Genomic DNA, 24,643 nt, shown 5'->3' with positions numbered 1-24,643 from the left:
CCCCCTCCATCATCCTCACTCGTCACCCCACATCTCTCAGATCCCTCTACTGATTCATATCCTACTGCCCCCAAACACTTCCCCTAATCCTCACAAAATCCTCACTGGATCCTTCCATTCTCTATCTCCTCTGTCCTTTGTAGCTAAACTCGAAAATGCTGGTCTACGATGGGTGCTTCGGTTTTCTCTCCTTGCCATCTGACTTTTGACCTCAGGATTCCACCCAAACTCTCTGAATAGTCTGTCACGGATGAGCCCAACAGCTGTTTCCATCAGCGGTTGGTGGAGCCGTCATCTCGAATCACTACCAGTGCCGGTGGTGACACCCTCCAGAAGTGGTTAAATGAGCGGGCGGGCAAGGGCATTAGGGGCTGTCCAGGCAGGGGACAAGCAAGCAGCACCAGCTGAGCTAAGGCGGGGCTGTGGCGCCTCCTTTACTGGCAGCCCATTCTTTTAGGATCCCCCACCCCCACCCATTGGGCATGCACCACAAGGGAGGAAAATCTGCCAGGCAAGAGTCTTCTCTCACAGATGAGTCCTCGTGCTTTCCCCGGCGCTTTCCGGATTTTTGAAGCCCTTCTCCCTTTTAAGGCAGGGAGCACGTGTTCCATTCTGCGGACGAGGAACCCGCGGCTCAGAGGGGCTGCAGCTGGTCAGTGCGAGAGCCAGGACTGACCCTCGGGTCTCTCTGACTGCCTTCTTCCGACACTCGGGTCTCTCTGACCTTCTTCTGACACTCGGGTCTGACCGCCTTCTTCTCCTTCCTCCTTCTTTAAAGTCACTGGGGAGGAGCTGGGCAAGGCCGAGGAGGGTCCACCCAGCTCTTCCTGTGCTGCAGACCCAGATCAGGACTCTGGACAGAACCCTCTCCTTTTAATCTCGGTCTCCCCATGGGCTCTTTCAGCAGCTTTATACGAGTTGTGTAAAAGCCTTGATCGTCACACGGCCATGGTCCTATTTTTCACGTGGGCAATGGAAAGGTGCGGCGGGCACGAGTAGGCTGCCATGTGCCACCCGCAAGTGAACAAGAATGAGTGGAGCAAAGCAATGTCTGAGCAGAAAAAGGCAACGGGCCAGGCAGGGCCCACCTCACTCTGCACTGCAGCCCAGGCCTATGAAGCCCGCTCCCTTCTAGGAAGGCGGGAATAAGCACACAAGATGGGTGACTTAATGCATCGTGATGTAGACGTGTCATGCCATAGATGGGATGCTGTAGCCAGAATGGCCTTTGTTTTCTTTGAATGACTCAGCTTACCTCATTGAGCCTCTGGACACTGTGGCTTGCTCTTCCGGGGCAGGAAGCCCAAAGAGCATTCCAGGAAGCAGACAACTTCCTGTGTGATGAGTCATGGGGCTGGCTGAGGGGAGGTGTTAACGTGGTCTACGCTGGGGGAGGGGCCAAGTCAAGAACCAATCGGCCCTGGTCGTTCAGGCGGTGCTTGATGATGTCAAAAACTCTATAAGAGGGGAGAGGACAGCTTGAAGATCCTCTTTTCCTTTTCCGGTTGGAGCCAGAGACAGTTACAGCGACAGTTACAGCGACAGTTACAGCGACAGTTACAGCTACAGTTACAGTTACAGTTACAGACACAGCCACAGCTGAAGCAGGAGCTGCCAGTAGCAGAGCTGACCTACGGGAGGAAGCTGAACAAAGACTTCAGGCCAGTGGGTAATCTTTTTACCATAGAGGGGGAAGCATGATTTTGCTTTACGCAATCATGCTTCTCTGTAGCCTCCTGGTTACTCTTTCAAGGCGTACTTATTGGGCCTGGAAGCTTTTGATCAATATATCAAAATGGGGTTGCTGGTTCATGGGTTGGTTACTGTGGAGCCTAAATAAATGTTTTGATTCTTCTGCCTTCTACTTTGAGAGTTTCTTATATCCGGCGGTTCCGAACCTTTCAGACATGTTTATGATCCTCTTTGAGATTATAAACTCTGCCCTCCTATTACATTTGGCGACACGGATGGGATCGCTAGGTATAAGATCTCTATTTAGAAGCAGAACAATTCCAGAGGAAGAGATGAATATCCCAGGATGGGAGGATCCATTTTATTCCTCCCTAGCAAAAGAATTGGCTAAAAAAGCTGGACCCTGTGAAAACTGGGAACCAAGGCTACGGAGAGGAGATCCTAGGGATTTGGGAAAGTGTTTACGAGAAGTTGGGATTCAGTCAGGGGCATCACTATCTAGGCAAAGCTGGATAGTGTTATCAGCCTACCGGCTAGTATACGAAAGATTGAGATTAAGTGAAAGACATGGGGGCACTCTGCCCTCCTATTACAGATGCCCACGATGCAGGGTCCAAGTGTTATACCAGAAGCGAGTGAGACAGGCCACAGAGTATAAGTTTTACATGGAGAATTTATTAGCCTGCGGCCATTGGGGTAACAACTGCAAAATCAATGGCCCTGTGTTGGGGTGACAGCTTGCCTTATATAGGATATGTGGGGGTACAGGGTGGGGGGAACAGGAACAAAGATCCTGGCTGATCAAAAGATTCAGTCAGGTTATTGTACTAGTGGGATAATCTCATTTGCATTCCTTGGTGGAGTCATGGAGCCCCAGGGATGTCTGCTAGAAAGGGTCTGCCAGGTTGTCCTTCAGTGGGATGGTCCTATCTATTGACATTCCTTGGTGGAGTCATGGAGTCCCAGGGGTTTGCTAAATGCCAAAGATATCTGAGTCCATTCTTTCTGGGAGTGCTTGTCAGTAGCTAGGGGTTTCTCAGGGGTTCCTAATTTTCCCTGTATTACATTCCCCGCTTTCTTTCATGGAGGGTTTCAAATCCTTGAAAAAGGAACGACCTGATGGGGCATAGCAATAAAATTAGGAGGCCAACCAAAACGCTAAGCAGGTGTGAGCCTGGGGAAGGCATGCATTTTGATAGTGACAATAAAAGGGCAAGGCTCAGGCAGAGATTCTGGCCCAATGACAAGGCTAGGTCGTTGGCCCCAGGGGAAGGCCAGACCTAGTTGGAAGACTCAAGGAGAGTCCAAGGAGCCTCCCTGGGTACTGCACTCCAGAAATTTAAAAAAATGGTATAAAACGTTCCACATTTCCCCCTTTTTGGTCAAAGGCAAACTGAAAGTTTCGCCTAAAGACAAATTAAAGGTATGGAAAAAACTCTATCTTCCACAGGGGTTAAGTTCTAAAATCCCTATCTAGGTGGAGTCAGGTTTTCCCTTTTCTGTATTTGGACATCCCCAAGGATTGGCAGAAATTGTAAACTAATTGTAAGTAAGCAGAGGGAACATAATAAAAGTTCAGGAAAACAGTCTTGAGAACACAAGGACTCAGAAGGGAAAAAAGCAGGTCTTTGCTCAGGTTCTGGTTCTGGATCCTGTGAGAAAGCCATCCGTATCCGGTGCTGTCCCTCTCAGGCTCTTGGAACCGCAGGGCAAGGTCTCCTATAGGCCCAGATGTCCACTCCTCACACGGGGTTCCCAGAACACATGTAATTTGATGATTAAGAAAAGAAACACAACATAGGTCCCAGCCACGCAGGGCTAAGTTCAAACAAATACAAGATGTAGTTCAGTATCCCAGCCACACAGGGCTGAGTCCAAACAATTACAATAAAGTTTTTCCCCATAATTCACAAACTGCACAATTACATTGGGTCAGGTACAGACCAATTACCTAGATGACTCACAATAGAGGGGGAGATTTGCATGTCACATGTTTTACATTCATAAATTGGACAACAAGAAAACTTAAACCTGAACCATACAAAGTAATGCAATCATTATTAACAATCATATATAGCATCACAAACTTTTAGCCATGCCATGTTGGTTTGATGGCATTTACAGACAGTCCACAAACCATTCTTAACAAAGCTAAAAATGTTTCTGATTCAATTCCAGCAATTAATTGCACATTTTGTATACAAAGTAACTTTAAATTACAGTCACAATGTCCACTCAAAGCAGTATTTTAAAATCCCAGATGCCTGATTGTAGTTATCTGGTCCCTTGATAGTAAAGGAGAGTTCTGCTTCTAGATCTGCTTCAGATCTAGAAATTCTCAGACAATTTTAACTTACTATAACTTACAGATACTTTACAAAGGGGATATAGTTTCACTTGTACCACTATCTTATACAATTTTCTCGTGTTAGCATCCAAATTTAAGATCTTATTACCAAAACACACTTATCAGCTCGAATTTCCAGAATTGATAAATTTTTAGAGCCAATCATACACATCTGTACATAATTCTTAGGGGAATCAATCTGATCCTATTGCCTTTTAAAAATTCGCTATCCCTTCCTCTTATTAGACATTGATCACATTACATCTTTGCCTTATTTGCTTTGCCTAATCATTTTCCCCTTTGGAGGATGTTATCCCTATATTATTTCAATGTTTTATTTGGTCATGAACATAGGTTAAAATTGTAAGCTATTCATACCTGTATCCTATTATAATAACTCAGAGATATTTCAATATTCATCTATCTATTACCTAACAGATTTAGCATAGTGCTTACAAAACTTCTTGATAATTTAAATTTGCTATGAAAGAAACGAGGGACTATGTCATATATCTTAACAGAAGGAAAGAACTTCCTTAGCTCTGTTTGATTCCGGGCATGAGTCATATCTGATAGCCAATCTTATAGTCACCAGGTGCTGAAAGCAGGACTTAGGTGTAACCAGGTGGGGACTTTCCTTTTCAGAAAGGAAATAGCAGAGTTGGGAAATAAAGTCAGGAAGATCCTACCTAGGCTGTGTCCAAGGTCATCTTCAAGACTTTTCCCAGGCACAGACCTTTCAAGTTCTCAGCTTGCAATGCCTGCCATGCCATTACTGGCTTCATGGGACCTAGTCCTGTAATCAGAGCTTAAGACAATATTAAACTGTAGTCCCATAAAATCTTAAATATCAAATAAATATCCTTCAGATAAGACTGCCCAAATTTCATTGAGCTAATAATTATCAAATCAAGCCTCATAACTTTTCCATCTTCTAAATACTTCCTCACACTCATCTTCAACTTACTTTGACCATCTGAAACTATCATTCTCTGGACAGGAGAGGCTTAGCTAACTCCCATTTGTCCCCAAACTTTCTTATCTGCCTTTCCTGCTTTCCCTCAACCTGAATTTACCTTTCCAAATCTTTCAAACCTAGTACTCAGTCTTCCTTTACATTTCAACCATAAGACAAAACAATGCATAAGTTAGTACTTTCATTGTCATAACTGTGTATACTGGAATCCCATTCCAGCTTCTTAAACACACAAAAAAAGGGGATTTGTTTTTCGTGATAATTCATTCTAAAGGAAAGGAACACTTTATTAAAGAGATCTGCCATCTCATCTCCCCCTGAGGGTGAGTTCTTCTCCATCAGATGGCAGACTTCACTAATTAAACTACCAGGCCAAACCCGTCTCCAGTCTTAGTCTAATCTTATCCATTTTTTTAAGAAGCCAGGTTGGAGGCTTCTTGACCCCTACCATCCTCTTATTGCTGCCCCTCCCCTTTCCTTCCCTTCTGCCAGGTGGGCTAAGGTGAAATTCTTTTCTTCTTATCTACACTAAGGGCAGGGAGGAGTAAGGAATTCTGACTGTTCGAACCTCCTTATTCAAAAAACCTTGAATAAGACATTGAATGGGCCTTCAACCTCCCTCTCAAGGCATCTATAGATAAGCATTAATTCTAATAAGGTGCTCACCCAGAAACTCTGAAAACTCACAATAGGTTTGAACTGCAACCAATTAGCTTACAGGTGGAAATTCAGCAGGCCTTCTAAAGTTATACAAAAAGATTTTACAGAGCATTTTTCAAAAGTATTTTCCCTTCTTCAAAAGTTTAAAATTTTATCCTGATATAAACAGGGATTGTCACTAAACTTTCATGAAGACAATTATTTGGATAGCTCTAAAATAAGACGAGTCTCCTTCTTGAAGCATAATAACCTTTAAACATTGGGATTCATTCATATTCCCAAAGTGCCATCACGAATTAGTCCATAAACCTCCAGATTAACATACATAAATATATATCTTTAGATGATACAGGCTTGAAAATCACACCGAATTCTTTGTTATTACAGAATTTCTAGATATCACAAAATCCTTTAGTCAAAAAATGTTGTAATGGACCCAATTAAATTAGCTTTTATTACAATAACAAAGTTTACCAGGACTTTTAAAAGCTTTGTCTATAGGAATCCCTCTACCCTGAAAACTGTTACAAGATTGAATATCTAAATGTCCTTGGTTCAGTTAACAACCTCAATTTCTTAATTAAGTACAATTCTTAATCTAACAACATCCAGATTATAAGAGAAATTATTCTCTAACAGCACAGGTAATGTGATGTTAACCAATTTGTATATAATAACAAATTTAGAAATAAGTACACCACAAGCAATTATCATGTACTTAAAACTTGAAACAGATTCCAATTAATTACCAATCAAGTGATCATAACTGAGTTGGATAAGCAAATCGAATCTGATTCATAACCACTAGTGGTAACATTTTAATTTCTAAGGCCCAATACTCTCTGCATTGAAAAAGAAAAGATTACTGTTTATAAAACCACATTTTAACAAAACAGTTGATTTATAAGAAGAACAATTTGAACTTCCAGACTAAACTTGGAGGTAATAAATTCTTAGGTTACAGCAATTGTCCAACTTCTTAACCTAATGCAACTCTAACAAAATATTTTTATATTATAGAAATGTAGCGATGCCCTAAACATTATTATGTATGTAAAATTTGAACTACTCATTTCAGTCTAGGTAGATACATTTCTAAACCAAATATGATAGTTTAAAATTACCAACTTTTCATCACATCCTTTAAAAGTATCCAATTCACACATATCAAACTCAGATTAAAATACAGAAACAATAAATTTCAGATGACATCAACTGTATTTCCAGATACAATATAGGAATTGTTGGTCCTCTAACTTCCGGTATTATATATTAATATATAAATACATGTATCACATATATTAATACATTAACATCTTAAATACACTTTATGTAGCTGTATATTCTTCAGCACCACTACCTCTGGCTCAGGTATTAGGAACCTTTGCCTGGCTGTGAATGAACTTATGAAAGAAAGAGAAACTTAATTTTGCACCCACTTTTTTTCCGAGCTTCATCTTATACAAAAATACCTAAAGGATTTTTTTTTTCCGGACTCCCAAGGAAGATAAGAGGGAGCGGTCCTTAAGAGCACATGGCTTGCAACTCCCCCACTCATTCTTTTTACCAAGCTAAAGTATTTCTCAGTTTCCCCTTCAGCCTGCTGTCTCAGATAAAAGGAAAAATCCCCTTCGTTTTCTAAGAGCTCCTCCCTAGGTGGGGCCTGGCAGCCCCTTGAGGGCAAGGAGCCTACGTTCTCAGGGGTTCCCAATTTTCCCTCTATTACACAAGATTCAAGGGAGCAGGCGTCTGGTCCGTGGGCGCCCTCACGCGTCCACGGACGGACCTAGCACTACGTGGGATAGCAGAAATCACGGGGCTGGGACTTGGGAAGGGCGAGGCTCGAATCCTCCTCTTGACATTATGAGACCCGGTGCAAGTCACTTTAGGTGACATAAGTGGGCCCCAGAGGTGTCCAGTAAGGAGCCGGGCTGGCTGACCCCACTTGATGGGCCACCTGAGGGCCGGGTTGGGGTGGGCCAGGCAGAAGCGTCACTTCTGACCTTCCCAAGGCTCCCCGCTCCCAACTGGCCTGCCCTGCCCCTCCGCCACCCTGGTGCTCGGCCTGGCTCCCCAGGCCAGGTCAGTGGGAGGCCGAGGGGGGAGCTCCTCATAGGGGTCTGGGGGACCAGGAGGAGCAAGGAACTCTCGCCTGGGGGAGAGGCGCCACCCTCCTCCGGCTTGGCCCTCTGCACCTTCCCCCTCCCGCTCCGCTCGGCCCAGCCTGGGCTGAGGCCATGAGCGCGTGGAAGGGACTAGCAAGACGGGGCACATGCGCAACCGGCCCCTGCGAACTACATTTCCCAGAAGGCAGCGCAGCCAGCCCTCTCCCAGAATCGCTTTCGCCTCCTCCCTCGTTCTGGGTCTAGCTGGGGCTGCTGGAGAGGAGAGAGCCCTGAGCCTCTGGGGCGGGGCGGGGCGGGGCGAGAGGGGGCGGGTCCGGGCGGCTTCCCTTTAGCCGGAACTGAGCGTTGGTGGTGCCGGCTGAGCCCTCCCACGCATGCGCCCTGGGCTGCTGAGGGGCCTGGAGCTCCTGCCCCGACTCCTGAGACCAGAAGACCCGTGGTCGCTGCCTCTGGAACTTCGGGGAAGCTTCTGCGGCCCAGTGTGACCCCCTCTCCCCGGCCCGGGCTCCCCACCCACCCTGGACCCCTGTGCACCCTCGGAGTCCTCACGCCACTCCCTGCGCCTGCAGCTAAGCCCTACCCCTCGGTCCCCTGGACATTCCCCGGAGGGGCTGGAGAGGGAGGGTCATCGCGGGTCCTGGTCCCTCGGCAGGCAGACCCTCGCTGACCGTGCCCCCCAGAAGGGGCCAGGAGGAGGAGAAGGAGATGTCTCCCGTGTTCCCGGCGGCCAGCGCCCACCAGGTGAGGGGTCCCTGGGTCCCTGAGGGTCAGTGCCCCCTCGATGCCTCAAGCTCCGTGACCCCCCCCCCCCGTGCTGGCCCCCTTCAGGGCTGGGGTACGATCCGTGAGCCCCACGAAGGGAGCCTGGCGAGCTCCGGAGGCCTCCTTTTGGGGATGTGGTCCTTAGGGGGCCCCGATGGAGGAGCCTCAGAGACCTCCCCGCATCGATTCTGGGGAAGGACTTTCCTGGCAAACAGCACAGACGGTCCCTCTGGGCTCGGATGTTGTTGTCCCCCTTTTAAAGAGGAGGACACCGAGGCATGGGTCATACAGGGTGGGGGGAGGGGGGACACAGGCCGGGGCAGCACCCAGAACCAACCCTCAGGAGGCACCTGCTTGGGAACCCCAAGATTCCCGAGCCTCTGCAGGTGCTCTCCCTTCAGTTCTGGCCATCTGCCCTTGTCTTCCTCCACTAAGAGTGTGGAGGATCCCAGAGGGTCAGAGGCATGCCTGGAACCCGGGTCCAAGAATTAGACCGCTCTGCCGTCCCCCAAAGCTAAGTCTGGGGGACCTTAGGAAGGGTCATCCACCCGGCCAGCTCCCTTCCTGAGCAACCAGGTGTCCTGGGTCTTGTAGGGCCCTGTGACATTCGGGGATGTGGCCGTGGACTTCTCCCAGGATGAGTGGGGGCACCTGGACCCTAATCAGAAGGAGCTGTACCGGGAGGTGATGCTGGAGAACTATGGGAACCTGGTGTGCCTGGGTAAGGAGGCTCCCTTGGGACTCAGCCTCTGCCCTCCACAGGGCTGGGGTCCACTCTGAGTCCAGTCACGGTGGGGCAGGAGGAGAGGGCGGAGGAGCCCAGAGGTCCTTCACTCCCCGGGTGGCCTCAGGGCCTTGGACACCTGGATATCCTGGGCTCAGGTCCCCCTTCCCTGCTCAGTCCCCACAGACTCAAGATTCTTCCCCCAGTTCCAGGGCAGTTGAACCACCTGAAGCTGTGAATGACTCCCAGGTTTTGAATGGGGCCCAGGCCCAGAGAATGAGATTTCTCTCTGAGCCCTGGGCCAGCCCAAGAACCTGGTACAGACCCCCTGGGCCGGACTTGTCCTCCTAGGTGCCCCCCTGCCAAGACCAGCTGTGCTGAAGCATTGAAGCCGTCAGTGTCCACCTGGCCTGGAGGGGGGCCTACGGATGGGAGGCTGAGGTCTTCTCTGGCCCCAGCCATCTTCCATTTCCCTGAACAGGACTCACAGTTTCCAAACCTCATGTGATCCAGCAGTTGGAGCGAAGGGAAGCACCTTGGATGCCACAGGAAGGTGTCCCAAGGAGCTGTGGTCCAGGTGAGTGAGTGCCCCCAGGCAGTGGCTTAGTGGCTGACCTCATTGGGTCTCCCATTCACCCTGTGAGGTCAGTGCCGTGGGTGTTATTACCTCCATTCTTGCGCAGGGTCACATATGTAGTATAAGTATCTGAAACTGAATTGAACTCAGATCTTCCTGACTCCGGGTCTGGCACTCTCCATGGAGCCACTGACCTGCCTTCAGTCTGAGTTCTTCCCTTCTCTTTTTGGAGGTGGGTGGCACATTTCATCAGTAAGTCCTTTGGAATTGTGGCTGGTTATTTTATTACTCTGATTTCCTGAGTCTTTCAAAGCTTCTTGTCTTTACAATACCATATTATTATATAAATGGTTCTCTGGTTCTGCTCAGTTCACTCTGCGTCAGTTCATGTAAGTCTTCCCAGGATTCTCTAACTCTCCCCTTCATTTTTTACAGTGCAATAGTATTTCATCACATACATGTAACATGACTCGTTCGGCCATTCCCTAATTAATTAATTAATGGGCATCCCCTTGGTTTCCAGTTTTGCACATACAGGTCCTTTTCCTTTTTATTTGTTCTCTTTGGATTAGAGACCTGATAACAGTAGTTTAGGATCAAAGGGTATATGCGGTTTAATGCCTTTTGGGGTCTAGTTCCAAAATGCTGTTCTGAATGGCTGGACCAGTTCACATTTCTCAAAATAGTGCATTCATATATCTGTTTTCCCACTGCTCTCTGCCATCATCTCATCTCATTGCTGATGTGATCCATGTGATGTAGTACCTCAAAGTTGATTTAATTTGTTTTTCTAAGTGTTTTATAGCTTTTTAAATATGGTTATTGATAGCTTAAAATTCTTCCTCTGAAGCCTACCTATTCCTATCCATTTGACCATTTATGAATTGGGGAATGGCTCTTTTAAATTTGACTCAGTTCCTTTTATGTCTTAGAAATTCGATTTTTATCAGAGAACCTTGCTGCATGGATTCCCTCCTCCCAGTTTTTTGCTCCTTTTCTAATTTTAGCTAAATTGATTTTGCTCCTACCCAAATTTTTAAATTTAATGTATGTAAAAATTTCCATTTTTCCTCCTGTGGTCCTCTCTGTCTCCTGTTAGGTCATGAACTCTTCTCTTATCCACATGTATGACAGGTAATTCTTTGATGCTCCTTCACTTTCTTTATGATGTCACGATGTTTAAGTCATGTGCTCATTGGAACTTGTCTCGGTATGTGGTATGTGTTGGTCTGTACCTAATTTTTGCCAGCCTGCTTTCCAGTTCTTCCCACAGTTTTTTTCAAATAGTGACTTCTGGTCATTCAGTTGTGTCCGACCCTTCGTGACTTCTTGGACCATAGTAAACCAGGCCCTTCTGTCCTTCACTATCTCCCAAAGTGTGTCCAAGCTTATGTTTTTTGTTTCCATGATACTGTCTGTCCATCTCTTCCTCTGCTGCCCCTTTCTCCTTTTACCATCAGTCTTTCCCAACATCAGGGGTTTTTCTTATTTTTTTGTTTTGTTTTGTTTTTTTTTTCTAATTTCTTTTTTTAATAATATTTTTCCAATTGCATGTAAAAACAATTTTTAACAATTTTTAAAAATTGTGAGTTTCAAATGCTCTCCCTCACTCCCCACCCCTCCCTCTGAGATGGTAAGAAATTTTATATAGCTTATACATGGGCAGCCATGCAAAACGTATTTCCATATCAGTCATGTTGCAAAAAAAATAGAGACCCAAACAAACAAAAGGAAAAAATAAAGAAAGTGAAAACTAGTATGCTTTGATCAGCATTCAAACACCTCTGTTCTTTCTCTGGAGATGGATAGCATTTTTCATCCTTAGTCCTTTGGAATTGTCTTGGATCACTGAATTGATGAAAATAGCTAAGGCCTTCCTAGTTGATCATTGTACAGTGTTGCCATTACTATGCAGTGTTCTGGTTCTGCTTGCTTCTTCACTTCGCATCAGTTCATGTAAGTCACTTCTGAAACCCTCCAGCTCATCGTTTCTTAGAGCACAATAATATTCCATTCCATTCATATGCCACAACTGATGGGCATGCCTTCAATTACTGATTCTTTGCCACCACAAAAAGAGCTGCTACAAATATTTTTGTACATATAGGTCCTTCTCCCTTTTTTTGGTTCTTTCTGGAATATAGACCTAAGACTTAGTAGTGATATTGCTGGATCACAGCTTTTTAGTTCTTTGGGCTTGGTTCCAAATTGCTTTCCAGAATGGTTGGATCAGCTCACAACTCCACCAGTAGTGCCTCAGTGTCCTAGTTTTCCCCACATTACCTCCCAACATTTTTCATATTAGCCAGTCTGACTGGGGGTGGGGTGGTACCTCAGATTTGTTTTAATTTACATTTCTCTAATCAGTAGTGATTTAGAGCATTTTTCATTTGACTATTGATAGTTCTGATTTCTTCATCCAAGAGTCTTTTCCAATAAGTCCTGGCTTCTCATTATGTTGTCATAGTTTTTAAGCTTCACTATTTGTCTTTCCATTGCATAGTCTGAATTGATTAAGCTATCAATTATGTATTGACTGATTTGATATCCTCCCTATCCCAGGGACTCTCAGAAGTCTTCTCAAGCGTAGATTCTGTGGCACTCAACTTTCCTTATGTCCAGCTTTCACAACCACACATTGCCACTGGAAAAACCATAGCTTTCACTGTACAGACCTTTGTTCGCAAGATGTATGTTGTCCAGATTTGCCAGAGCTTTCCTTCCAAGGAGCAAGTGCCTTTTTTTTTTTTTTAGGATTTTTTTCTTTTTAGGAATTTTTGCTTTCAAAAATTCTACATAGTAAAGACTTCTATAAAATTGTGCAAAATACCCAAGAATTTCAGTAAAACTCATTTCAGGTATTGCCAGTGTGTGTGTTTGTGTGCATGTGACTCATCCACACTAGGGAGGCAGAGCAGCCTGGTGTCTGGTTCCTGGGTCAAGGTTGGAGGGAAGGAGGGCAAGGCTCTCACTGCTTAATCTAACGAGTGGAGGCTGGCTTCACTTTGTACCCTCTCACCCCCCAGTCAGGTTCCTGCTGGCACTGGACCCCCTGCCCACCCCCACTATCAGGTGACTGGCTCCTTCCTAATTAAAGACACAGGTAACCCCCAAGCCCTGGGAAGTGTCCCAGGCTCTAAGATCTGTTCTGTGACCGACAGAGCCTTCGTGGCCCCCTAACTGTCATTGTGACGGTTGCCTATAGTTTCAGCAAGGCCTGGGGCCCCCTCACACCCACATCCATCTGTACAGCGCAGACATGAGTATAAAAGGCAAAGAAACTCGTTCTCTATGGCAGAGTGTGCACTTGTTATCCCCCAACCCCAACTATGACCAGGTGGAGGCTCTGCTGCCCTGGTTTGAGCCAGTAGGGAGTCTGTGGTCATTTTCACATGGCTCCTGGACTTAGGTGGAGGGGGATCTCCCAGAGGTGGGAGAGGGGCAGCAACAAGAGAGCTCAGGAACAGCCATGGGGGTGGGTGGCAGTGCCAAAATAAAGAAGACAAGGTTTGACTTGGGTATTGGATAGCTTTGCCCTAATGGGGGAGAGGTGGGTCCAACAGGCACAGGGAGGTGTAAGCGTCTTTTCATTTCATGGCTGCAGTCGCCGTCTGCAGTGACCTTTGAGCCCAAGAGTATAAAGTCTGACGCTGTTTCCATTTCTTCTTCATTTACTAGGAAGTAATGAAATCAGTTGTCAAGATCTTAGGGTTGGTTTTTTTATTTTTGTATTAAGCTTCAAGCCCACTTTTGCTCTCCTCTCTTTTGCCTTCATCAAGAAGCTTCTGACTCGTCACTTTCTGCCCTCAAAGTGGTATCGTCTGCATCCCTGAGACTGTTGGTATTTCTCCTAGAAACCTTAATTTCTGCTTTTTGGTTCCTCCCACGTTGGCATTTCACGTGGCATACTCTGCATATAAGCTAAATATTAAGGTGACAATATGTAGCCTTGTTTTGGTCCTTTCCCCGTCTTAAAACAATTCGTTGTTCCATGTTCGGTTCTAACTGTTGCTTCTTGACCTGCATAAAGGTTGCTTAGGAGACAAGTAAGATGATCTGGTCCTCCCATCTCTTTGAGGACTTGCCACATTTTGTTGGGATCCACACAGTCTAAGATTTTAGTGGAATCAATGAAGCAGTTATTCTGGAACTCCTTCGCCTTAATCCAGCAATGTTGTCAGTTTGATCTATAGTTCCTTTGCCTCTTCAGAAACCATCCTGCTCTTCTGGTATTTCTTGGTTCCCTTATTGCTGAAGCCTGGCTGCAGAATCTTAAGCATAACCTTGTTGGTGTGTGAAATGAGTACAGTTGTTTGGTCATTTGAACATATTTTTGGTATTGCCCGTCTTTAGGACTGGGGCATAAACTGACCTTGTCCAACCCAGTAGCCACTATTGAGTTTTCCGAATTTGTTGGCATACTGAGTGCAGCACGTTAACAGCTTCATCTTTTATGATTTTAAATAGCTCAGCTAAGGTCCACTTGACTTCGTTCTCCAAGATGTCTGGTTCTAGGTCAGCAACCACCATCCTGGTTATCAGTGATGTCAAGATCTTTCTTGTACAACTCTGTTGTGTATTCTTGCTACCTCTTCTTAACCTCTTCTGCTTCTGTTAAGTCCTACCATTTTTGTCTTTTATCATGCCCATTTTTGTGTGAGACATTGCCTTGATAGCTCTAATTTTCTTGAAAAGATTTAGTCTTTTCCATTCTATTGTTTTCTTCTGTTTCTTTGCATTGCTCATTTAAGAAAACCTTATCTGTCTTTGATATTCTCTGGAATTCTGCATTCAATTGGGTGCATCTTTCCCTGTCCTGTGGGATTCTTTTTACATTTGCCCTTTCTTCCAGCCTTCTTCCTGACTTTGAATTTGATGTTAGGTCTGGGCTTTGTGTATTTCTGGAGGGAAAGTTTGGAGTCCGGCAATCTTTCAGTTCTCTCAGAGTGGTCCAATGCAGGGCAAAGTCTGTTTGCTTCTTCCCTGGCTTGAGATCTCCAAGTTCTTGACCTGGGTTTGGGTCTGTGTAAGAAGAGATGCTGCTAGACTCCACCTTTATCTGCCAGCTGGAAAATGGTCGATTCAGAATGGCAGGATTGCCCCTTCTCTACCTTTTGCTGCAAAGTATCTAATCCACCTGATTTGAGTGTTCACCCTCTGGTGGTGTCCATGTGGAGTGTCACCTTTTGGGTTTTTGAAAAAGACTGTTTGCTGTGGCCGGAGTTATCCTGACCAAACTCTATGAGTCTCTGCCCTGCGTCACTTTGCGCTTCAAAGCCATGCTTGCCTCTTATTCCAGTTATCCTTTGATTTCCTACTTTAGCCTTCCAATCCCCCATGATGAATGGGACATCTTTGGTATGGTTTCTAGAAGATGCTCTCGGTCTTCACAGAACCGATGAGCTTTGGTGTCAGTGGTTGGAGCCTAGACTCATATCACTGTGCTGCTGTCAAACGGTTTCCCTTGGATTTAAATAGACATCATTCAGTCGTTGCGGAGATTCTACCCCAGTGCTGCTTTTTGCACCCTTCTATTAACCGTGAGGCCTACTCCATTCCTGAGGGATTTTTGCCCACACTAGTATATGTAGTGATCATCTGAATTATATTCACCCATTCCCTTCCACTTAAGTTCCCTGACACCCAAGATGTTGATGTTTAATCTTTCCATCTCCTGTTTGACCGTATCCAGCTTAGCACCAATGCCATATTCACAGTACCTACTGTGACTATGAATATGCCAGCGTGGTTCTGAATCGTAACATAACAGACTCTCTATGTGGAAGACAGAACCAAAACATTTATTCAAACACCAGAAAGCCAAATCCATCATAGTGACAAATCCATGCACATTAGCACTGCAGGGGGCACTGCCATCCCCAGGCCTTCCCCCTGCTAGGGCCTTCCTACCACCCAAGCTCCCTCTCCCAGCGCCTGCCTCTCTTTCTCTTTCCAAGCTGCAACTCCCATGATCTCTCTCCTAGCTCTGACACTCCTACCAACTTCCTCTCAGCTCTGCTCCACTCATTTAGCAAGCTCCTCCCACCACAGGATCTCATGTGACTCAGGCTTCCATGGGACCTGGGCAGGAGGTCACATGGGCCTATTAATGGATGTCACCATTACACTTGGTTCATAGATCTCACATTCCAGGTTCTTGTGCGGTATTGATGGTTACAGCATCGGACTTTCCTTTCATTACCAGACACATCCACAGCCAAGCTTCCTTTCACTTTTGTCCCAGCTGCTTCATTAGTACTGTAGCTACTTGTCCTTGGCTCTTCCTCAGGAGCATGTTGGGCACCTTCAGACTTAGAGGCTCATCTTCTGCTGTCATCTCTTTTATCATTTTAATATTGTCCAAAGATAGTGGAGCGCTTTGCCATTTCCTTCTGCACGGATCGCTTCTTGTCAGAACTCTCCACTTGACCCGTCCATCTTGGGCAACCTTACACAGTGTAGCTCATAACTTCGTTAATGCAAGCCCCTCTGCCATGACAAGGCAGTGATCCAGGAGCTAGGATCTTTGCGCATATCAAAGACTAGGCGCTACTGTGTGCGTTTGCTTCTGTATATTGTGGACCTAATCTGTTCCACTGATCAGCCTCTCAATTTCTTACCAAGTATGAATTGTTTTGATGAGTACAACTTTCTAGTTTAGTTTGAGATCTGGTTCTGCTAGTCTCCCTATTTTTTTTTTTTTTTTTGCTGCTTCCCTTGATATTTTCTACCTTTTCTTCCTTCAGGACAATTTTGTTATTTTTTTCTTTTTAGCTCTATAAAGTAATCCTTGAGTAGTTTGATTCATACAGCATTGAATAAGTTAATTTAGGTTGTATTGCTATTTTTATTATGTTGACTTGGCCTACCCATGAGCAATTAAAATTTCTTTAATTACAGTCCTTTGTCATTTTTTGCTGATTCCTTATTTGTGAATTCACCTGCTTGCTAACATTTATTTGTAACCCCAAGACAATGCTTTGGTACTTTCCTGGTCATTTGTGGGTTCTGAATGGTGAAAAATACAAATTGTCCAATGTGAATGCTTCCAACTGAGGTCAAACAAGTCAATGCTCTGCCTTCTCATTTCAGCTCTTACACTGTAAACAAATGTCCTTTTCAAGGTCTCTTTGGCACCACATTTTTCTCATTTTCATGCTTTTTGGTGGTGATTTCACTATTTAAAGTGACCCCCAAGTGTAGTGCTGAAGCCTGTCTAGTGTTTCTAAGCATATAAAGGCCGTCATTTCCCTTATAGAAAAAAAAAAAGTGTGTTAAATAAGCATCGTTCAGGCATGAGTGATGATGTTGGCTGCAGTGACTCCGCAATGGAGGACATGCAGGAAAAGGAAAAGGACACTCCTGATTTGGCCCTGAGGCTGCTCCAGAAAGTGCCAAAGTAAATGTGACTAGAGGCTTGTGGGGGTGCTGGTTCTAGATTCACTCAGCCAGAGTTTGTGGATGAATTTGTAGACTGTTAACCATCATGAGTGATGAGGATCAGTGGTACAGAATCTAGATTTATCTTGAGATGTTTTTTTCAGTGTATACGTTTGGATTCTGCTATTTCACCTGACTTTGCCACATAGAGGGCTTCACCATGGTCTAGATTCTCTGTTTTCTTAGGAAATTCCATTTATGTAGGTGAGAAATAAGAACACTTTGTCATAGTTTGTTCAGATCTAACCCATCTGTGGGAACCCTGGCTTGTCTTTGAGTCTTTTGTTATTCTATAGAAGCAGTTCTGAATATTTTGGTAAAGAGAAGTCTGCTTCTTTTTGATGATAACCAGAGGGCCACAGGTTGGTTATTCTTGCTTCATATTTCTGTTTTAATTTCAAATAATAAGGTGCCAATTCTCAGCTCCACCAGTAGGATGATAGTGTGTCTGCTTTTCCCACTTATTTTTTTAAGAGTCTCTTTTTGTTGTCATCTCTTATTTTTATATCACCTCCATTTCCCTCTGAATTTCTCCTCTCTGTTTCCGGAGCCTAATCATTCAATGCAAAAAATTTTAAAAGAAGAAAACCAGTTCAGCCAAACTCATACTAAAAAAGACTAACATTATTTGCAGGAACTTTCTTTTGTTTGCCCCCACCTCTACAGAAAAGCAGTGGTAGCTTTTTTTCCCATCACTTCTTTGGAACCAGCTTTGGTGAGCCTGGCTTGTTTTGCACTGTCAGTCTATTCGTTTCCATGATCATGGTCATTGTGTGTGTTATGATGGTTCTGCTTACCTTTGCATCCATTCATAGAACACTTTCCATGTTTCTTCAGCGTGTGTATTGTTTCTTATCGCACAGTAACATTCTATTACACTTTATGGGCCCCAATTTCTTTAGCCCCTCCCTGCTTGATGGCAGCTGTCACAGCATCATGGCATTGGAGTTGACCCTGTTGTCCAGGGTGTTACTGGTCTATCCCAGCTTCATGTCATCTATAAATTTGGTTTTATCTGCCAACCATCTCTTGAATGATTCCTTCTAGCCTTTTCCAAGTGTTCAGTAGTATACTCCAGTGACAAAGTCACTTCTCTTTCTCCCTCCTTGGCTTAGACCTTATTAACAGACCATGCTACCCCTCCACCTATTTTTTACCTAGCTTGTTTCTTTTGAGTAATATATAAGCCTCCAGAGCCATACTCCACTCCATGGTTTTATCCCATAGTCTCAGTGATAGCTGTGAGGTCAGATTCAGCTCCTTTGATGGGTACCTAAAGCATTTATTAAGCACTTACTGTGTGCCAGGCACTTAGCTAAACGTTGAGGATACAGAACCAATCAGTCAATTGTTCAGTCTCTACCAAAGCCCAATATGCAGCTAAAAATTGCTTTTCAAAAGGTGTATATTGTAATCCAGATGAAGGAGTTCCCTTGACCAAAATCCTAAGGGTATATTTCAGCTTTGTTGTTTCTGCCATAAACTCCAATTCCCATAGTCATCTTGTACAGTCACTTGTAATTCCACCGGTCCACTTTGCATAGGCCATAAATCCAGAGCTAATTGTATAGCAGCTTTAGCCTCTTCAAAAGCTTTACTCTGTTCAAGTCCCCAATCAAATTCATATTTTTTCCTGGTAACTTTATGTAAGGGTTCAAAATTTGTCTGAGATATGGGATTTGGTGCCTCCAAAATCCAGACAGTCCTATGAACTTTTGTGCCTCTTTCTTATTGGTGGAGATAGGAAAATCTTGAATCTTCTGTTGAGCTTGTGGGAGAATTACTCGTAGTCCTTTATTCCATCGTATACCCCAAAATTTCATCATTCGGGCTGGTCCTTGAATCTTTGCAGGGTTAATTTCCCATCCTTTGCCTTTCATGTGCTCAGTCAAAACTATCAAACTCTTCTCCAAGTCTTTTACATTTTCTCCCTGTATCAAAATATCATCTATGTAGGGGGTAAGCTGTACACCAGGTAACTTCAATGTATACAAATGTTCCGCCACAATCCTATGACAAATAGTTGGACTGTGCAGATATCCTTGTGGCAATCAGGTAAAAGTATATTGTCAGCCCTGCCATGTGAAAGCAAACTGGTCCCATTGTCTTTCTAGTAAAATCCTTCTTAATGCGGAGCTGAAAGTGGCCGCCCTCTAGTTTCATGCATTTGTTCCCATTAGAACCCCACAGAATGAAAATGCTCTCCTTCATGGAGAGGCAGCTGGGACTGTGAAAGCAGCCTTGAGCTGGGAGTCAGTCCAAAGGCCTGGTTGGAATTGGACACTTGAATACTTGGCAGGATGACTTGGGGCAAATTATGAAATCAGTGCAGTTCATTCAGTTTCATCGTTTGCAAAGTATAGCAGCCTGTCTGACCCAATAACTTTGTCGTGGTTTTATGATGTGCACCCTAATGTTAATGGTTTCTGTTTCCATAGCCCTTCAAGCTTGGAGATGCAATTTCCTCACAACTACCACTACAATATAAGCTTGTACCACACTAGTTGGCTCTTTTTTCCTATTTAAAGTCATTATTTTTGGAGGACAGAGACCATTGCAGGAAGACCCTTTTACTCAGTTATGATACCACTAGACACGTACACCACAGAGATCAATAGCACCCAAAGGACCCATTTGTACAGAGATACAGTAACACCTCTTGTTGTGACCAGGCATTGGAAACAAAGTTGGTGTCCATCATTTGGAAAATGACCTCACAGAAACTTCAGAAGACTTTTATTAAGTTATATGGAGTAAAAAGAAGAGACCTAGATCGCCTATAGATATGATGAGTACAGTATTTTAAAGAAAAATATTTTGAAAGACATGGGTACTCTGAGTAATGTGCTGACCAGTCTTAACTCAATGCTCACCAGGTTTATTATAATGGGGATTCCTTTGGAGTTTGTATAGCTTGGACTAGACAGCCAATGCGGCCTTTATATTTTATTTTAATAAATTTTAGTTAAATTGTTATGTGTAACATGGTTATATAATACATTAATGAACTTTTTATTTATCTATTTGTAATAAAGGAGGAAGAGAGGAAAGGCTCTACAAAACTAACCAACATATAAAAAAGTCTTTCTATGTCATCTTCCACATTCTTGGCCCTTTCTTCTATAAAGTATATATTTGCTAAGCTAAGCATTAATTTAAAAAATACATTTGGAAGGGAGGGACCTTTGTAATTTGTGAAGACTTTTGATGAATCATGTTTCCCACCTCTTGGCAGAGAAAAGACTAGATTTGTTTATGAGACCTAACATTTTCAGATATGGGAAGTGTGTGGCTTTGGTTTGCTTAACTTATTTGTTATACGTAGGCCGACTATTATGTGTTTTTTTTGCAGGTAAGACTTGTAAGGACATTGGGAATGGACATATAGTAATGCCAGAAAGAAAGAAAGAAATTAGCATCAATTAAAACATTAATAATACACAAAGCAAGTAGAACATTCAGAAGGGGAAACAGAGAAGCAGGAAAGTGTTAATAAATACTACTATGTTAAATTTCAGATATACTTTAAATGAATAAACTATAGATGATACTTTCATATGAAATCTTTTTTGGGGTTGAGACCTCTTTGGTTCATATTGATGTTTGTCAAGTTAATAATGAAACTTTAAAAATTTGTTAAGACAGCAGCAAGAACAGAAGGAATCTATACAACTTTTATTTCTTTCAGATTGGGAGGCTAAGCCTGAAGTCAAAGAGTCATCTCCAAAGTTTGGCCTTTCTAGGGAAAAATTGTCTGAGGAAATGCTCATGAAAATTGGTGACTGTGTCTTCAAGTTAAGAGAAACCTGCAAATTTGGTGCCGGGTCAGAAAGACAGCAGAGTAATGAGGAGAATCGTTTTCAGCCCACAACATTCATCCAGAAGAATCCTCCCCACGGAGTACAAGACACTGAATACAATAAATGTGGTAGAATCTCCAGTCTAGGACCAAGCATTTTCCCACAACCAGGAGGCGTAAGTGTGAAGAGTCTCCATGAATATGACACAAATCAAAGGCACTTTACTGTGTGTTCAGATCTTCTGAAATGTAATAGAACTTGCTCAGAGGAGGTATTTTCTAATTATCATGAATTTGGAGATTCCTTTAATTATGATTCAGACATTAAAAAAAATAGATTCCATTCTGAAAGGAAACCTCATGAATATAATGAATGTGGGAAGGCTTTCCATCTGACCTCGCAGCTTACACAGCACCAATGCACATCGTATGCACAAAGGAACATGTTGAGCTCATCTAGAAACTTTACTGTCCACCAGAGAATTCACATTGGAGAGACACCATATAAATGTAAGGAATGTGGGAAGGCATTCAGTCAGAGCAGAAACCTTACTCTCCATCAGAAAATTCACACTAGAGAGAAACCATATGAATGTAAGGAATGTGGGAAGTTTTTCGGCCAGAGTGCACACCTTAATCGACATCAGAGAATTCATACTGGAGAGAAACCCTATGAATGTAATGAATGTGGAAAGTTCTTCAAACAGAAGGCACATCTTATTGTACATGAGAGGAGTCATACTGGAGAGAAACCATATGAATGTAAGGAATGTGGGAAGTTCTTCCGACAGAAGGCACATATTATCGTACATCAGAGGAGTCATACTGGAGAGAAACCTTATGAATGTAATGAATGTGGAAAGTTCTTCCGCCGGGGCACACATCTTATTCTCCATCAAAGAACTCACACTGGAGAAAAACCATATAAATGTATAGAATGTGGGAAGGTCTTTAGCCAAAGCAATACACTTAGTCTTCATCAGAGAATTCACGCTGGAGAGAAGCCATATGAATGTAATGAATGTAGGAAGGAGTTCAGTGACTGGTCAAACCTTATTCAGCATCAGAGAATTCATAGTGGAGAGAAACCTTATTACTGCAATGAATGTGAGAAGGCCTTCAGTCACAGTGGAGACCTTACTCTGCATGAGAGAATTCACACTGGAGCAAAACCATATGTTTGTAGTGAATGTGGGAAAACTTTTCGCCAGAGCTCAGCCCTCATTCAACATCAAAGAATTCATAGTGGAGAGAAACCTTATGAATGTAATGAATGTGGGAAAGCCTTCAGTCGGAGCAGAGACCTTACACTGCATCAAAGAATTCACACTGGAGAAAAACCATATGAATGTAATGAATGTGGGAAGTTTTTCCGCCAGAGTGCACACCTTATTCGACATCAGAGAATTCATACTGGAGAAAAAACCCCATGAGTGTATTGAATGTGGAAAGTCCTTCTGCCAGAGCTCATACCTTACTAGATATCTGGTGACTCACACACAGGGGAAATCTTATCAATGAAATGAATGTGAGAAGGCCTTTAGCTACAGCCAAAACCTTATCCTCCATCAGACAATCCACACTCCAAGAGAAATCATATGAATATGACAAATGTGGGGTTTGTCAGAGTACACACTTTATTCAACGTCATAGATACCATGCTGGGAAGAAAACATATGAATGTATTGAATGTGGGGAGACCTTCCAGAGCTCAGGCCTTATTCAACATCAGAGAAGGAATACTAGGGTGAAACTCTATAAAAGTAATGACTGTGAGAAGACATTCCTGCCTGAGATGAGAACTTATTCATTCAACCATATATTCATTTTAGTGAAAACCTTATGAAGGTCATGAATGAGTTCATATGTTTTGTCAGAATATATACCTTTCCCTCAGAAAGTTTACACTAAAATTTACACTTTACCTTACAAAGGTAATAGATGCAGGAGTCTTTGGGCTTGTCATCAGAGACAGGAATATAACTGAGAATTTTAGACCGTGACACCAACTCCTTCTTGTTTAGTTAAGTACAGATAGTTTGAAATCCTCACATTTAGTTAAGACTTTGTAATCCTACTTTTCAAAAGAGGGAACATGGGGAGATAGTATCAGGGACTTTGTCAGTTCACTCAGAATGAGTAGCATTAGGGACCTCAGTGGCCATAGATCCCATCCCATCCCATTCACATTCACAGAAGGAGCCCTGGTTATAACATGCAGGACACATGGTTGTCTGGCCTCTGCATGAAGATCTCCAGTGAGAAGGAAAGCACATTCAGGGAGGAAAGCTATTACATCCCATCCACTCCAGGCAAAGTCCTGACCCTTTCCTTAATGTTTTTTTTCTCTAAATGTCACTTCTCCTTAGCTTCCTCCTGAGTTATGGGATTCCTAACACACTTTCCCTAGGTCTTTGCCACTGTTTTATATTCCTTCTGTTACTTGGCCTTGCTTGTGCCTTGCACTTCTTTTTACAATATAAGTTAGTGAGTGAGTTCTCTTAACATTCACATATCTCATTGTATCATCTCATTGGAATTTTAGGCTTGAGTATTTCCCATCCATCGTGGGCAGATTTCCTTTGAAACATTTTCAAGTAATTCATAAATTAAGTGAATTGGACTATTATGAGAAATTTGTGGTCCTGTTGGTGTTATTAGAACAAAAAAATTTTAATCCTCCCCTCAAGAGTTGATAATTCACATCATATACAGTCCGTTTTTTGTTTGTATTTTGAAATGTTTTCTGATGATTTCATTCCTAATAAAAAAAGAGAAGATGTTTGTATTTTGAAATGTTTTTTGATGATTTAGTTACTAATTAAAAAAAAATTTTAATCCTGTTTCTTTTGAATAGTACATACTTATCCAGAATAATGGCCCAATTATGGATTTCATTCCACCAAATCTTAGTGATACTGGTGGTGTTGTTTGCCTCCTTGCACTGTTTAGCAGTTTATCTTACTAATTTTTGGCATTTGTGTGGAGACATATGTAACAATAGTTTTGATTGTTTGTTCTTTGGGGGGATTTTGTCTCCTTTGAACATCTCTGCTGGTATTCTTTCTTCTTTGCAGCTATGGTCTCTGTTTTTTTAACTTGGAAGATGACCATAAACAATCTTCTTCCATTCCTGTCCTTTTTAGTTTAAAACTTTTGGTTGGATTTACAAGACAACTGGGAAATGTATTTTTGCCATTCTCTTGTTAGATGCAGTCGGTCTCTGTCCAGGAATCTGTCAACTCTGGACTCTAAGGCATTGTCCAAAAATCCAAACCTCATTTTGAGACAGGGCCTTCTCGTCTGGCTGTTTACTTCTGTGAGAGAGGTGACACTAGCACACAGGAGGGCTATTAGCACAGGTTCACTCTCGATCTGGTCAAATGGGAAAGACAGCTTCAAAGGGGTTAATAATCTTACTTTATTCTAGTCTAGTCTTCCCATAAGGGTTGCTGATAATGAGCGCAAACTCCTATAGCATTCCCTAACAACCCTTCTTACAGGGGCTGGTGAGAAGGAGTGGGGCAACTACCCCTACAT

At 43.4% G+C, this 24,643-nt stretch overlaps 1 protein-coding gene across 1 annotated transcript; it reads left to right on the top strand.

Moving 5' to 3' along the window:
- The first annotated feature begins 8,171 nt into the window (after window positions 1-8,171).
- LOC118834711 (zinc finger protein 883-like) lies at window positions 8,172-23,895 on the top strand. The gene is made up of 4 exons (XM_036742152.1): window positions 8,172-8,542; window positions 9,158-9,284; window positions 9,769-9,864; window positions 20,993-23,895. Exons 1-4 carry the CDS (start codon window positions 8,507-8,509, stop codon window positions 22,534-22,536), a joined length of 1,803 nt encoding a protein of 600 aa, XP_036598047.1. The 5' UTR covers window positions 8,172-8,506; the 3' UTR covers window positions 22,537-23,895.
- The last annotated feature ends 748 nt before the right edge of the window (window positions 23,896-24,643 follow it).

This window comes from Trichosurus vulpecula, chromosome 1, assembly GCF_011100635.1.
Source record: "Trichosurus vulpecula isolate mTriVul1 chromosome 1, mTriVul1.pri, whole genome shotgun sequence".
In the NCBI taxonomy this organism is placed as follows: domain Eukaryota; kingdom Metazoa; phylum Chordata; class Mammalia; order Diprotodontia; family Phalangeridae; genus Trichosurus; species Trichosurus vulpecula.
Note: the sequence above shows the minus strand (reverse complement) of the source record. Positions and strands in the feature narration are given on the sequence as shown.

Excerpts from the sequence above, each read along its gene's own strand:
- LOC118834711 (XM_036742152.1), top strand. The coding sequence starts at position 8,507 with ATGTCTCCCGTGTTCCCGGCGGCCAGCGCCCACCAG. Across the intron at positions 8,543-9,157 it reads CGGCGGCCAGCGCCCACCAG|GGCCCTGTGACATTCGGGGA; the intron begins GTGAGGGGTCCC and ends TGGGTCTTGTAG. Across the intron at positions 9,285-9,768 it reads TGGGAACCTGGTGTGCCTGG|GACTCACAGTTTCCAAACCT; the intron begins GTAAGGAGGCTC and ends TTCCCTGAACAG.